Source organism: Cibotium barometz, chromosome 20 (assembly GCF_041138505.1).
Source record: "Cibotium barometz isolate CiBa-2024 chromosome 20, ASM4113850v1, whole genome shotgun sequence".
Classification (NCBI taxonomy): Eukaryota; Viridiplantae; Streptophyta; class Polypodiopsida; order Cyatheales; family Cibotiaceae; genus Cibotium; species Cibotium barometz.
The window spans coordinates 25384111-25400069 of NC_141065.1; the positions used below are offsets into that span (position 1 = coordinate 25384111).

A 15959-nucleotide genomic window follows, 5' to 3' on the forward strand; every position below is an offset into this window, starting at 1 on the left:
TTCCTAGAATATGGTAGGAAGTCCTCTTTTTATGCTTTGAATGAGATTATTTTATGCATAATTTTTATAAAAATTTTGCCATAGCTCCGCTGCTATGACTGATAAATCTCAATTTTTCTAAGGGATAATGCTTATCATTAAGGAAATAATTAAAATGATCTCTAATTGGATTGAATCATTAATATACATAAACTAAAAGCATAGAAAAAAGCCATTAATTTGGCCTCAAGCATAGCTTAATCTTGGGTTAAGGAAAAGCTTTATGAAAAGCTTGATTTGGATTGAGAATGGGTCATGAGTATGACCATTTCTTGAGTGAGAGAGAGAATTTACATAAAAATCATTAGAATTTAAACATAAATGAAAATTAACTTCAATAGCATTATGTAACTCTTCACTACTATTCAAACTTCAATAGCATTTAAAAAAAACCATACCAATTAAACTTCTCAAGCTTGAGAGGGGTTGAGAAGAGAGAAACATTGAGAAATTATAGAAAGATCAATATTCACTAATTACCTTACAACTTGCTTGATTCTTTGTTCACGGTAGAGGCCCCCAACCAATCAATTGGTTAAGTATGTTGATGGAGCCACTAATGGGGATTGAAGAAAGAGAGAAGCTCCAAAAACTAGTGAATTATTAAATGAATTCACAGTTCTTGGCTTAGGTGGAGTAGAGTAACGATGCATAAACACTATATATTTTTCAACAAGGGGGAGGCTTCTATTTATAGGAAAAATTGAGCTCCTAACCAAACAAACTGATTCTAGAATTTTCTAAATCAGTTTGGTCAATATTTGACCATTTTTAGGTCAGTTAAGCTAACTTTTTGGAACTAGACTTGAATGAGGAGAGAGGAGAGATGAAATATCTCAATTTTTATGAGTTTAAAACTCATTCAAGCATGTGAAATATGCACCTCCTTTAAAGAACTCCTCTTCCTTACATATGTGTCATAATGGAATCATTTTAATATTGCTCATAGTTTTTTTTACTAATAATCCTTGTACATTTTCAACTCTTCATCTTATGTGAAATATGCACCTCCTTTAAAGAATTTCCCCTTCCTTACATATGTCATATTTTTAATATTGCTCATAGTTTTTTTACTAATAATCCTTGTACATTTTCAACTCTTCATCTTATGTGAAATATTTACTCATTTTTGGGTATTTTCTTTTTACAAGTTGGATTTATCTACTCCCTACATGGATTGATGCTATTGGCCCATAGGAACCTTAATTGGACCATAGTCTAAAGATTTCTGAAAATCTAGACCCTTAGACTAAGGTTCTTTATACCTATTTCCAATTAATTCCAATTGCACATTGGAAAATTCTTTTTTGAATTTCTGTTTCAGGGGAACTCATCTGAATTATAAGAGATATTTTTCTATCTAAAAATATTCAAAATCTGAATATTCTCTCTCTAGAATATTTTCTCTCTCTAGGCTAAAATAGTTAGAAACAAGGTCTTTATATTTCTGAAGAGGGTTGATTACAGGGGAAGATACTAGACATCAAAAAGGGGTTGGGAGAGGAATCTTACAAAAATTCTCACTCATTCATTATCCGGTTTGTGATCTGTTTGCCCTTTTGAATCCCTACTAGAATCAAAAGAAAACTTCTTATTTAAACAAATTTTCAAAACCTCATTCTGCTCTCTAAGCAAATTTGTACCAGTAATGATACGTGTCATGATTCCACCCTTGTGGGTTTTCTTAGTACCAACAATGAGAAGTGTCATGATTTTGTTAAGATATCGAGCTCAACTAGTGCTACGACGGACATTGATGACCCGCTTGGGTGATAGCTTCCACATCTACACCACTGGCATGGTTGGTGAGATTATGGGTGATATGCGGCCAGTGGGATAACAGGCTGTGTAACAGCCATTTTGGATTACTAGAGACTGGCATAGTTATAGCGCTAGCTCATTTAGTCAGGTTCACATTATGGATCGACCCTTGTATGTTGTTGTAGTAGCTGAGTACTAACCCATATAGTGTGTACTCTTATCTTTATGTTATGTTGGTGAGTAGAGAAGAAGAAGATAGAAGAAAATTTAGATATCCATCTCTCTCTTGTGTCTTGCTCTCTCTTGTGTGTATGTGTTTGCTTGCTAGGGTTTTGAAGCTCTCCCTCTCCCCCACATTCTCTTTATGGTATTAGAGCTTGGTTTCGTGTGAGAGCTAAGGAGGCAAGCAAGAGGCAAGAACAAGCAAGGAAGGAAGCGGTACTACACGGGTAAGAGCACCATCGTCTCTTTCCCTTTCTTGGTTTAGGTACAACACCCTCTCAGTAGCTCTAGGAGCTACACATCTCCGATTGAGGAGCTGTCTTCGCAGGAGCGGAGCGGTCCTATTAGACATGGTTTTTAAAGCCAAATTCAAGTTTTGAGCGCATTACGAGCCCCGTTTCGTCATTGTAGGGTATTTCCCCGATAATTTTCTGGAAGTTCTGGTAGAGAACTGTTTTTGCTCGAAATCTGGTTATTGCAGTGTAGTAGTGCATTTTGGATGTGCAGGCAGGGTTTGCACATGTATTGTCGATACTCGGTCTCTGGTCACATTTGGTGACACACAAGCTGTGCTGAAGTACCGTTGCTATAGCAATTACAAGAGATATTGCTGTATTATAGGTTGCATACAAAAGTTGTCTGTTCGCAGGTTATTTGATTGCTGTAGGAAGACATGTCTGATAGAATTAATCAGATTGTTAGTGAGAAGCTGGATAAGAATGACTTCCATGCCTAGAAGTTCAAAATGTCCAATTTTCTAATGAGTAAAGGATTTTGGGATTATGCAGAAGGAGGCAATGAGGAGCCTCCAGAGTTATCTGAGGAGAATGCCACTCCTGCAAATATAAAGGCATTCAAGGATTGGAATCAAGGTGCATGAGAAGTCATGTACTGGCTTTCAATTAGTGTCACGGACACTATGATAGGACACATACAGGATGCAAACACCCCAGCAATTGCATGGCAAAATTTGGTTCAGATGTTCCATACTAACACAAAGGCAAGGAAGTTGCAGTTAAAGCAAGAGTTGCATACTGTGGTGGAAAAGAAAAGCATGTCCATCAATGAATATGCCTTAAAGATAAAGGGCATTGTTGAATCCCTTGGGTCTATCAATGTATCAGTGGAGGATGATGATTTGGTGAGTGTCTGTCTAAATGAGATTGGCAGAGTATAAGCCATTCAAGACCTCCATTGCAGTTAGGGAGAATATTCCCAACTTTCGGGACAATATCTATGCTGATCATAGAAGAAAAGGCTTTAGGTGAGGATTCTTCTTCACAAAGCAAGAACACATCGGAGGAATAGGCCTTCTACTCTAATTCAGGTAGAGGCCGTGGTCGAGGCCAAGGTGGTGGCCAACAAGGAAATTAGAATTTTGGACAACAACAGTCCAATGATTCACAACAGTAGCAATCATACACAGGTGGAAGAGACCAGTCTAGAGGTAGGGGGAGCCAAAGAGGCCGAGATGGTTGGCTAAGAAATCAAAATGTAAATAGCATAGAGCGATATTACTATGGCAAACTAGGACACATGGCAAAGGACTGCTACAAAAAGCAGAATGACCTTAAAAGTGGGAAGGTGTAGCAAGGCAACTATGCATCATCTAGCAAACATGGAGGTGATGAACAGAAGTGAAGAGCTGTTTGTGATGTAGCACATGCTTAGTTCCATAGTAGGGGATGTGTCAGGATCTCAAGATATATGGTATGTGGATTCTAGCACCTCTAACGACATGACCAGTCATGTTTAGTGGTTTAGAGATATGCAAAAAATGGAAAAACCAGGTTATGTAGAAATAGGTGGTGATACTGCGCATCCCATTGTGCATGTTAGTAAAGTGCCATTGTCTATGCAGGATGGCAAAATGAAGTACTTGGCTGATGTACTTCATGTTTCGAATATTACAAAGAACCTGGTTTCTGTTGGACAGATGGTTGGGCAGGGTCTGTAAGTGAGGTTTAATCCCCAAGGATGTTTTGTGGAAGACTTCAAAAATAAGTGTCGCTTGGTTGCAACAAAGGGTAACAAAAATGACAGGATATTTACTTTGTGGATGTGAACATGCCTGAGATAAAGGCAGCCATGTTTGCACATGGAACAGGTGTCATTGTAGGTATTGACATATGGCACAAGCGCATTGGTCATATGAATATACAGGACTAAAGTCTACAAAATATTGTTGCAGGTTTGCCAAAGTTTAAGGTTGACAGTATGCATAAGGTATGTGAAACATGCCAACTTGGTAAGCAAGCCAAACATGCTTTTCCACATGAAAAGCATGTCAGTGCAAGGCCATTGGATGTCATACATTCAGATGTATGGGGACCGACCAAGACTGCAACAATTACAGGTTGCGGAGGTACTATGTTACATTAATTGATGACCACACTAGGAAAGTGTTGGTTTATTTCATGAAGGAGAAAAGTGAGGTGTTTGCTCACTTTCAGATATTTAAAGCCTTGGTCGAGAAGGAAAAAGACATGCAAATAAAATGCCTAAGATCAGATGGTGGGGGAGAATATTTCTCCAATGAGTTCAACGATTTCCTGAGAAAGCAGGGAATCAAGAGGTAGTTTATGTGTAGGTACACTCCGCAATAGAATGGTGTTACAGAAAGGAAAAACAGGCACATTGCAGAAGTGACAAATGCCTTAATGGCTAAAATGAATATGCCACATTACTTTTGGGCAGAAGCATTAGCAACTGCTGTGTACATTACGAATAGGACACTCACTACAGTTGTTCATGGTATGACTCCTAAATAGAAGTTTACAGGCATAAACCGGATGTGTCTCACTTCGGCGTATTGCATATGTATATGTTCTTGATAAAGTGAGAACAAAGTTGGATCCAAAGGCAAAGAAATGCATCTTCATTGGTTATGTTATGGAGAAAAAAGGTTATAGATGCTAAAACCCTACCACTCGTGAGATGCGAGTACGCAGAGATGTTGTCTTTGGTGAGATAAGTAGTTGGTATGCACCAGTAGTGAAGGCAACAAAAGATGCAGATGTAAGAAGTGCTGATGTTGCACCACATGTAAAGCAACAATCACAGTTGCTATAAGTGGACATGGAGAGTCCTTGACCAATGGATCCAATGTTAGCCCATGGTCAGGCAGGTTGAGAAATGATGCAGGTACACATGTATCACGGAAAGGGAAGGAAAAGGTAGATCAACCTTTTGTGCTTGATCTGTCAGCAGGTCACTCATATGTGGATGGTAACTCTAGTGACTCTGAGCAGAGTCGTGATGAGGAGCTTGGCAGTCCGCCGTCTGTGGTTACTCCTGGTGTAAGGAGAACCAAGGCTGTTTTGAGGACACCTGGCAATGATCAAGGTGTATGTAGGTCTATGTAGGTCTACGAGGGTTAGATACCCTGTTAACAGGTTGAGATATGATGGATATACAGCCCATCATTATGCTTACATGGTAAAAGAAATACAAGAGGTTGAGCCCACTTGCTTTGAGCAGGCAATTGGAAATAAAAAATGGGAAGATGCCATGGATGAGAAGATGGCAGCATTGGATGCAAATGCAACATGGGAGTTGTGACTTTGCCTAAGGAAAAGAAGGCAATTGGATGTAAGTGGGTGTATAAAGTCAAGCACAATGCTGATGGTTCAATGAGCAGGTACAAGGGAAGATTGGTTTCGCCAAGGGCTATGCACAAACTTATGGCATAGACTATGAGGAGACATTCAACCCAGTTGCAAAAATGGCAACCATGAGAGCTTTCATTGCTATGGCTACAGCGAAGGATTGGTCTTTACATCAAATAGAAGAAGGGTTGGTCTTTACATCAAATAGATGTAAAGAATGCTTTCTTGCATGATGATTTGCAAGAAGAAGTGTACATGATGTAGCCACCAGATTATGAGAGTGATGCACATCTAGATTTTGTGTGCAGGTTATGCAAAGCCTTGTATGGCTCGAAGCAGGCACCCAGAGCATGGTCAAACAAGATCAGGGAGTATCTTGTTACCATTGGATTTCAAATATCCAATGTAGATTTTTCACTATATGTGAAAAAGACAGATAGAGGGATCATGCTAATAGTCACATCTATGTGGATGACTTGATTATCACTGCTGGTAATGGTGATGTAGACATACATGATGTCAGGATGCTTTTGAAGCAAAAGTTTGAGATGAAGGATTTAGGTGAGCTGCGCTATTTCTTGGGCATAGAGGTGGTGAGATCACCTCATGGCATTTGGTTACTGCAGAGGCAGCATGGCTTGGACATGTTGTCCAAGTATGGTATGACATGCTGTAAGCCTATTTCAGTGCCATTGGAGCAAAACACAAAGCTTTTCACTGCAAATACACGTGAATTTTTGCTGCAAATACACGTGAATTTTTGGAGGACCCCACTACATATAGGCGCATAGTGGGTAGTTTGATCTACATGACCATTATACTTGGAGTGCAGTGTGTGGAGTTGAGCTCGAGGGGGAGTGTTGAGATATCGAGCTCAACTAGTGCTACGACGGACATTGATGACCTGCCTAGGTGATAGCTTACACATCTACACCACTGGCATGGTTGGTGAGATTATGGGTGATATGCAGCCAGTGGGATGACAGGCTGTGTGACAACCATTTTAGATTACTCATAAATACTCATAGGTTGTCCTTGCCAATATAAGATCATAAATACTCATTTAGTCGGGTTCATATTATGGACCGACCCTTGTATGTTGTAGCAGTTAAGTACTAACCCATATAGTGTGTACTCTTATCTTTATGTTATGTTGGTTGAGTAGAGAAGAAGAAGATAGAAGAAAATTCAGCTATCCATCTCTCTCTTGTGTCTTGCTCTCTCTTGTGTGTGTGTGTGTATTTGCGTGCTAGGGTTTTGAAGCTCTCCCTCTCCCCCACACTCTCTTTAGATTCCACACTTGCGAGTTTCCTTAGTACCAACAATGAGAAGTGTCATGATTCCACCCTTGTGGGTTTCCTTAGTACCAACAACAATCAGAAAAGTCACGATTCTCACAGCATTGGCACAGTGAGCACTAAATACTATGGAGCTCTCAATCTTAGCATGAGACATTTGTGCTTATGTGTTTTCAGTGGCATAAACAACACACTAAACCATACCCCTTTATGGGTATAGAGGGCATCCTTGTTATGGAACTTTTTATCATTGGCCTTGGGGTTGTCCTTGCCAATGTTAGACAAGTGGGTTGAGCAAGTTGTCTACAAACTCATCGATGCTCATGTCTTTCACTAGAGCTCTTTCTTACTAAGGCTGCACTACTTTTGAAGTGGAGGTTCCTCCAAATCTTGATTTGGATGGATGATATTTACATCCCTATCTTGCATATTGTCAACATCTAGGTCAACTACCTCTTGAGGAAACATGCAACCTAGATGTGCAGAGGTGATTATGATTCTTCAACCCAATTGTGAATAAGTCAATAATCAACTCATCAAGTCTTTCTTGAGGATTGCACCTCATGTGAAGATACTTTGCTTTTGCAACATAGTCTTGGCTGGTTACTTTATCCTCATGTTTAAGGTTATAGATTTGAGTGATGGGACTCCATCTTACTTTGCTTGGAGAGAATCCAACTGTGAAGGTATGTCTCAAGACCTCATAGATGCCTTTTTTAAGTCGGTTTAGAGATCCAAACCATTGATTAGCTTTTCCTTCAAGATAAATACCAAAAGCTCATGTCTAATTTATGGGATCATCCACTCTCCCAAAAGGTTATTGAACAAGATCTCCATTTCCATCAACTTTGGTTGTTGTCTTTGAGATATGGACTCGTTTAATCTAGGGGGGCTCTATGTATGGGTGTAATGTACATGGCAACCCCATTCCTACTTCCCTTGTCATCCTTAAGATGTCTTTTTGTGCAGATTCTTGTGGTCGTAGGACATAGTATCGAGATTGCATCTAGCCATCTATAATGGTGTGTGTCCCATAGGGTTGGGTGGTAGGGATCTAGTGGCATTAATCCTTTGCCTACCTAGGCTAGAATTTGTAAACATGTAGAAGTTAAGGACCCGTTAAGAAGTTACCCTTAAGAATTCTCATTTTGAGGAGTAATATAGAAGTTATCCGTTCTTATCTTTGGCTCTTGTTCCCTATTCCACCTCTGAGAGCAATTGGAACACTGGTTCTATAGTAGAGTGTCCAAAGGAGTGGTTGCATTCCTCCCAACATTGTGTACATTTGTAGAGACCAAGTTATGCACTATGTTGAGATGTATGGTGCCTAGGGTGGTTCATAGTAAGCAATGCATAACATGATTGAGAGTAAGAATAATTAGAACTTGAATACGTTAATTCTAGGCAAGATTAATGAGCTCATAGCAATCAATGCATAACATGATTGAGAGTAAGAATAATTAGAACTTGAATATGTTAATTACAGGCAAGATTAATGAGCTAAGATACAATAATCATCTCATTGCTAAGATACAATAATTATCTCATTGCTAAATCTCACTGAAAATGAGTGTTGGGGTACATTTTATAGCCGTTCATGGAGCTCTATCCCATAAGATGTGTACCCTTATGCCATGTATGTGTCAATAAATGCTCACATTCCATATGCCACCTTGTGTTTTCCATCTTGTGCTTTCCATGTAGTACCTTTTTGACCATAGACTTTACCTTTCACATTTAGTCATACAAATAAACCTTTGAGCTAGGACCCTTAGTCTGTCTTCTTCCCTTTTTAATGTGCATGCTCTCCCCCTTTCTCTACACTTGTTGCATTGCTATTTCAACACTTAGGATCTATCACCTAACATGCTACCTACACTCCTAGTCATATGCTGGAGTGGTCCATCTCAGCTTGCCCTGTAGGCTACAATGTTAGCTTTGACTCGAAACTTTACACACAGGAGGATGGGGTTGCAACTAGGGGTAAGAAGCCATTCTACTTACGTTCAGTACTACCTTTAGCAACTTTCAATTGTTGTTGGGTTTGGTGTTCTTTGCTTTAGATGTAAAGGCTTTGAGCTTAGTCTTCTTGTTTGCGAACAACTTAGTGGCTATGCTTCTAGATTTCCTGGAGAGCTCTTTCTTTGCCCTCATATAAACATACTCATTACACATGTGCTCGTTTGGCCGTGTTGCATCAAAGGTTACATCTTTTTTTGACTCATGGTCGAGACATTGTTTGCTCATATTGGCGGCATTTACAAAGGTTACATTGTATTCTAAATAAAATTCCAGGCAATGTACCCAGTCACATAAACACATCAATTTTGGGAGCTTTACTACCCCTTAATTACATATGATCCCAAAATTCCTAGCATGAGAAAATGATGTAGAATGAGTTGTTGATGCCTTTGGTAACAACTTGTTCATGTAGGCTATTCACTCAATATGCATCTTAACAATTTTAGTAGTATGCTCACTCAAAATTTGTTCATGTATGCTATTCACTAAAAAATTGTTCATATATTAATTAATGCTAGCTATTCATGGACATTAATTAATAACTTTACACTTTTCAAGGTCTAGACTTTGCTTACTTCTTGTGTGCCATGCCTCCCTTGCCCTAGCATCATGCTTGCCTCTCCCGAACCAACCGCCCCCACCTCTCCATAATACGACCTCCCCCCTTCGGACACATATGGCTGTCACCGCCTTTGAGGTTGCCTATACCTTCCGCATCTCTATCCTCTTTCATGGTATCCAAGGTGACGTAGGTAACATCACAGCTTGTCGGAGATCCCTTGGGGTTACCATTGTCCATGCCCATCTTTGGACCACTAATTCTACAATAGCACCTTCATGGCCTTCACCTTCCATAATTGACCCTCCAACATCAGCAAGGCCCATTTCTACTCTCACTCTAGCATTATAAGTTGGCATGCTTCTTCAAAGCAACAAGAAGAAGCATAAGAGAGCCTACAATGTGGAGAAGGTGTTGGATTGTTTGTGTAGATGGACCGAGTTCTCTCTCTCTCTCTCTCTCTCTCTCTCTCTCTCTCTTTGTCTATCTGTCTCTCTCTCTCTCTCCCCCCAAAACTGACATGCACCCTAGTTGCTTTCAATTGATATTTGGAAAAATTTTGTTTGATTTGTTTTGTTAAATAGAACAAACAATCCTAAAACTTAGTATAAATATATTTTGATTTGAATGGCAATTTAACTTTAAAACTTGGACAAGTGCATGTAGTTCCGTCTCCACGATGTTTCTTCTTTTGTCCGTCTTTTTTTTGGAAGTATAGATTTCTTTTTCTGGTATGCTGTACGAATCATTCAGCCCATACTGTCCTGTGGGTTTCTTATTCTAGACATAGCATTGCTTATTTAAGAACTTTGACCATAATAATTTCTTCGTTTTTTAGATTTTTGCCTTGCTTCTGTTCTGTAATCGTGATGCCTCCCAGAAGAAAGCCCTTCAATAACATTACAAGATAGATCGAGGCCCTTGCTCTTCGTCTATGTTATGTCAATGCATGGAACTTGGTCCATCTTGTATGCCGTTACTCTGTGATGAGGCTCAACCTTATGTGTTTCAAGAGTCGAGTGCATTCCCGCAACGTCCAGAATCGTGACGCCACCAGAAGGATCCTTCATTGTTCGCAATCTGCGTGCGGTGAAGCAGAAAGCCCAGTCCTCAGGTGTGGAAGTAACCCATAAAATATACACCCTCAGTAAACCTTCATATCCATATGCAGAGGATATTCATTTATTTATTTCATACAATCAATTAATCTAAAGCTATTGTCTTAAGAAGAGAAATTTATAGCCCTAGCTCTAATTATATGATATTAATAAAAATAAATTTATTCCTAGGTCTGGGTTTGCAGAATAAGAGAGGCAGGTATTTTTCTCTTTCAAGCGCTAGTTGGAGGGCTCGCGTTCCGGTAAGCTTTTGAAACCCTGAACCCCCAAAAACAAAATGACTAGGGCTTCTTCGCTTGCTTTCTTTCTGTGAGTACTGTAGCTCGGTTTCTGCATCTTCTTCTCCTGTGCAGGGCAAGCTTTTCAGACTCATCGCCATGGCCCTGGTAAACTACTTCCTGCCTTTTTCTGTTTCATGAATGGTTTTTGGTTTTTGAAGAAGATCAAGTGTTTGAGGGAACGCTTCAGATCTAGCTGCAACCGAGATGTTTTGCACCATGGATGTTATTCACAAACTCTGTTTTCAGTAAGCATTGCCGTGATTCGACCTGGTGGCATGGTTTGTGAGTATGGCTACTGGATCAGGAAATATGCGTATGTATGTGGTTTTAACAGCTATAAGATGAGGAAACCCTAAGCAGGTTATCCTAATAGAAACGTTATCAGGAAACCATAACCAGATATCATGTGCAATCACGACAACAAGCATGTCGGGGAACATCTGTACATCTTGATTTAATCAGGATCTTATTTGTTAAAGACCCGATCTATTGTCAACGAAGTGCAATGCCAATTGCTGTTGATGTCTTGTTTGGATTCTTGAATAAATTTGGTTGATAGGTTTCCAGCTGCAGTGTTAGGCTTGTTGCTATCGCATCATAGCTTGTTATCATGTGCTGCACAAGAATAAGCTTCTTTCACAGTGTACTTTTAAGTATCTGTCATCAAACATCTGCACAACACTTGCTGTGTTTCAGATTCCATGTAGTGAAACCAGCCGTTGCTTCCAATAATGATACGATCTGATGTGCAAACTGAATATGTCCCTCTCTTTTTTCTGTAAGCTTTGATGAGATGGATGCATGAGTTACTGGGCTTTGGGCTATATGAGGCATAGGGCTTATGGACATTGTACCTTTTTGATCATATTCACTTTATAGATATTCAGTCTTCTTGGTGCTCTTGCCCAAGCTTTCATCGTGAACTTCTCCCATATGAGGTGACCTACACCCATGTTGTCACTCCATGCTTTGAGTGGCCAATCCTAGTCTCTTGCATTGGTTATAATGAAGTAGATTTGGGATGCACATACACATGGAGAATGGGGCTTAGGCACTTGGGCTTAGGGATATTTACATGTGTACTTTTAGGGGCCTTGGACTATATGAGGCATAGGGCTCATGGACATTGTACCTTTTTTATCGTATTCACTTTATAGACATTCATGTCTTTTGGGTGCTCTTGCCGAAGCTGTCATGGTGAACTTCTCCCATATGATATGTGAGGATGGTAACCTACATCCATGTTTTCACTCCATGCTTTGAGTGGCCAGCCCTAGTCTTTTGCATTGGTATCAGAGCTCTTGGCCTAAATCCCTAGGATGAGAGTTCTTGGCTTAGATCTTTTCTTAGAGAGTGATTAGTGTTAATCATTTTTAGATTATATTTAATCTAATTTTTAGAATGTTTTTTCTTGATCTTGATTAAGGATAATCATTTTTAGATTATTGTTAATCTAATTTTTTGAAATGCATTTTCTTAATCTTGATTAATGTTAATCATTTTTGAAATTGATTTTTGATTTGCTAATTTCTTGTTTGACAAGATTAGCAATGAAATTTTTGTTAATCATTTTTGAATTTGCATTAAACACTATTTTCAAAACCCTAATCCACTTTATTGTTTGATTTCTTGAACTTTTTGATCTTCTTGATCTTGATTTTTTAAAAAATTTTCTAAATAAATCAAAGGCAAGGTTTGCATAGTGGAACAGATAAATGGGCCTTTTTGGAGGTAATGCATAGGAGTTTAAGACTATTTTTGGCCCTTTGTTTGTGCATACAGTCAAAACTCAAATCCATTCTTATTATCGTCACGTAAGGTTATTTCTTGTCTTTTCATTCATTTCCAGGCCTTTCTATTTCTGACTGGTAAACAGTTCAAGCTTCCAATTCCCTCACGCCTCTTGTTTTGTGTCAATATAGCTTGAAGAAAAGAGGCCAAGTACTGACCACCTTTTTACCATGGGTGATGTAGCTGTTGTAGAGGTTCTTGTCCTTTTCTGTTTAGTGAATCCATCCCTTGTGATTAGTGTGAGCGTTGTTCCACAAATGGATTATGCAGCATGCCATCACAGCTTTGATGAAAATTATAAGTCAAGTAAATTACCTTCTTGACAACTGTAAGCTTAGTTGTGTAAATTACCCTCTTGATAACTATAAGCTTAGTTGCACAATTGGGTTATGCGGTTTCTGATGCGATTAAATGCTTATGGGAGCATATTTCTATAGTGTCATACAGTTTGATTAGGTTGATTGCAATAACTACTTAATTTAACTAGCTCCACTTAAGCATCTTGACAAGTTTGTTAGTTTTAAAACTAGTTATGTATGTAACTGTCGTTTTACTTTTAAGTTAAGAGCTGATTTATTTGCTTACTTTAGGAATGCTGGGACAGCCCAAAACTTTATGAAAAGTACTCACGATTTTAAGGCTAAACAATTTTTTTGTTCAGTATCAGTCTTGCCTTTGTCTTTATCTCAATGACTGCACTTTTTTTTTGTGTTTCACAAATATATTACATAGGTTTTCATTTCTCTTGTACACATACTGCCCTCAAATTCCTATTTTTCAATTTATTTTCCGTTTTTTTTCCAAGGAGCACTAAGCTCAATGTGATTTTGGGGAATGAATGGGATTATGCAGTGCTAGTTGGCCTTATTGCTGGCATTTCATGTTCGTGTTGCAGTATGGTGGCAACATAAGTGTAGATGTGGTAGCTTCAGTGTGTATGATTGTGTGTTGGAGGTAGTTACTGCCTATTTGCTGCGGTAGGTTTGTAAAATCTTCCGTATTTAACAGAAGGGAATTCTCCTAAAGAAATACATGTTTAGCTGGGGACCATCTTGGTCTAGTTGTTGGAGCTTTGTATTCCTTCGACCCATCTCATAAGATTTGTAATATTTTGAAGGTTAAGGCAAACACTTTGTTCGCTTTCTGCTAGTATGTTTCTAGCTGATGACCAAGCACTCTACTTGGCAGATTCTGCACTCGACAATTACCAACAAGAATGCAATCAAGGCCCTCATAGTAGCTGAATATGTTGGGGTCAAACTGCAGCTCGTGGAGAACTTTGAGTTTGGAGTGTCAAACAAAACTCCAGAATATTTGAAGTTGAATCCTTTTGGAAAGGTAATGATGCCGAATGTGAATTGGCGATTGCGTTACCCTAGATATCTAGGATTAAGTCTTTATTACCTGTTTTATGAATATTGGCATTTTGGCTGCAGGTGCCTGTCTTGGAAACACCTGATGGTCCCTTGTTTGAAAGCAATGCCATTGCTCGATATGGTATAGCCCATTCTTATTTGTTGTATCCAGTTTTTCTACTGTTAATAAACATGAAGGACCTTCTGTGATGTTTGGCTTGCTGATCTTGACAGTTGCTAAACTTGATGAAGAGTATTCTCTGCTTGGAAGCTCTGTGTATGAATCGGTAAAGTTCTGCTCTGCCTCAAGTGTTTCCTCTCTTTTCTCCTCCACTCAATGGTTTGCACCTGTAGGTGGAGTTGTATGCAGGGAACGCTAATTTGCCTTTATGCCTCTATTTTGTTTTGACCACCCAACTGTTTTGTTATTGTTCTAGGCTCTTATCGAGCAGTGGATTGATGTTGCCACCACTGAAGTAGATACACTTCTAAGTAGATGGTTGTATCCTCTGTTAGGCTATTTTCCTTATCTGGCCGAGGTGAGGACATTACAGACTTTTGTGGATACCTGCTTTTTATTTAGGGATTGTGCATGCTTTGAAATCTGTGAAACTCAAGTATCTAACTGATCATTTCTCTGCCATGCGTGCCATAGGTGGCAGAGTCATCTTTGGCAGGATTGAAGGTGGCTTTAGGTGTACTGAACAATCACTTAGCCTTGAACACGTACTTGGTTGGGCATTCTGTATCACTGGCAGACATTATTTTGGCTTGCAACCTACTACCAGGTTTCAGGGCAGCATTTACCAAGGAATTTCTTCTGGACTTCCCATATCTTGAAAGGTACTTCTGGACCATTGCAAACCAGCCAAATGTCAAGAAGTATTTTGGAGATTTGCCACCGGTGGAGAAGGTTCCAAGCCCTCCCAAGAAGCAAGGTAATCCTGCAAAGAAAGTGGCACCTGAAGAAAAGAAGTCTAAGGCGAAGGAAGCACCAGAAAAACCAAAGGAGGCCCAACCGAAACCAAAGGAAGAACCAGCTGGTTTGGACGAAGAGGAGGAAGAGAAGCCCAAGCCCAAGCCCAAAAATCCTCTGGACCTCCTGCCCCCAAGCAGCATGGTAATGGACGAGTGGAAACGGTTGTACTCCAACACAAAGGCAAGAGACTTCAAGGAAGTTGCAATCGCAGGTATTCTCATATACCAATCATCTTTCATGAAGATAATGGAATGCTGAAGGTCAGTAAGGGCTGGGTTGTTTTACGGCAGTGCATGGTTCCTTGTGCAGGATTTTGGAAGATGTATGATCCTGAAGGTTACTCACTCTGGTTCTGTGATTACAAATACAACGAGGAAAACACTGTAACTTTTGTGACCATGAACAAGGTCAGTGGATTCTTACAGCGCATGGATCTTGTCAGGAAGTATGCGTTTGCCAAAATGTGCATCTTTGGGGATATTGCTCCCTTCAAGATTAAAGGGGTGTGGCTCTTCCGAGGGCAAGAGATTCCGAAGATGGTGCTGGAGGAGTGCTATGATGTGGAGCTCTACGAATGGACAAAAGTGGACATCACAGATGAAGCTCAGAAAGAAAGGGTAAATTCGTATTTTGAGGAGCCTGATGAGTTTGACGGTGAAAAGCTGCTGGAGGCAAAATGTTTCAAGTAAGGAGTAATCTACTGCAGGGAGAGGCTTATGGTAGTGTCTCAATGCATGGTAGTTCTTGATAGTAGGGCTGGTGCTTCTTGTGATAAGAGACTATAAACTGCATACAATTTTGTGTTATCTACGGGAATTGATATTTTTTTGAGTCTGTCTACTCTTATGTTCTGCCTTACTGTATCTAATGAACACGATTTGAGACACTGTTTTGAACTCACAGCTGTAGTAGTTCAATAAGTACTT

The 15959-nt window shown here is 39.5% G+C and overlaps 1 protein-coding gene across 1 annotated transcript; it reads left to right on the forward strand.

Moving 5' to 3' along the window:
- The first annotated feature begins 10668 nt into the window (after positions 1–10668).
- Positions 10669–15867, forward strand: LOC147627698 (elongation factor 1-gamma 1-like). The gene is made up of 8 exons (XM_086814645.1): positions 10669–10869; positions 10981–11013; positions 13888–14037; positions 14136–14196; positions 14289–14341; positions 14492–14593; positions 14710–15244; positions 15343–15867. The coding sequence occupies exons 1-8, from the start codon at positions 10768–10770 to the stop codon at positions 15720–15722; spliced, it is 1416 nt and encodes a 471-aa protein (XP_086670771.1). The 5' UTR covers positions 10669–10767; the 3' UTR covers positions 15723–15867.
- Positions 15868–15959: the final 92 nt, after the last annotated feature.

Excerpts from the sequence above, each read along its gene's own strand:
- LOC147627698 (XM_086814645.1), top strand. The coding sequence starts at position 10,768 with ATGATATTAATAAAAATAAATTTATTCCTAGGTCTGGGTTTGCAGAAT. Across the intron at positions 14,038-14,135 it reads AGTTGAATCCTTTTGGAAAG|GTGCCTGTCTTGGAAACACC; the intron begins GTAATGATGCCG and ends TTTTGGCTGCAG. Across the intron at positions 14,594-14,709 it reads ATTTTCCTTATCTGGCCGAG|GTGGCAGAGTCATCTTTGGC; the intron begins GTGAGGACATTA and ends TGCGTGCCATAG.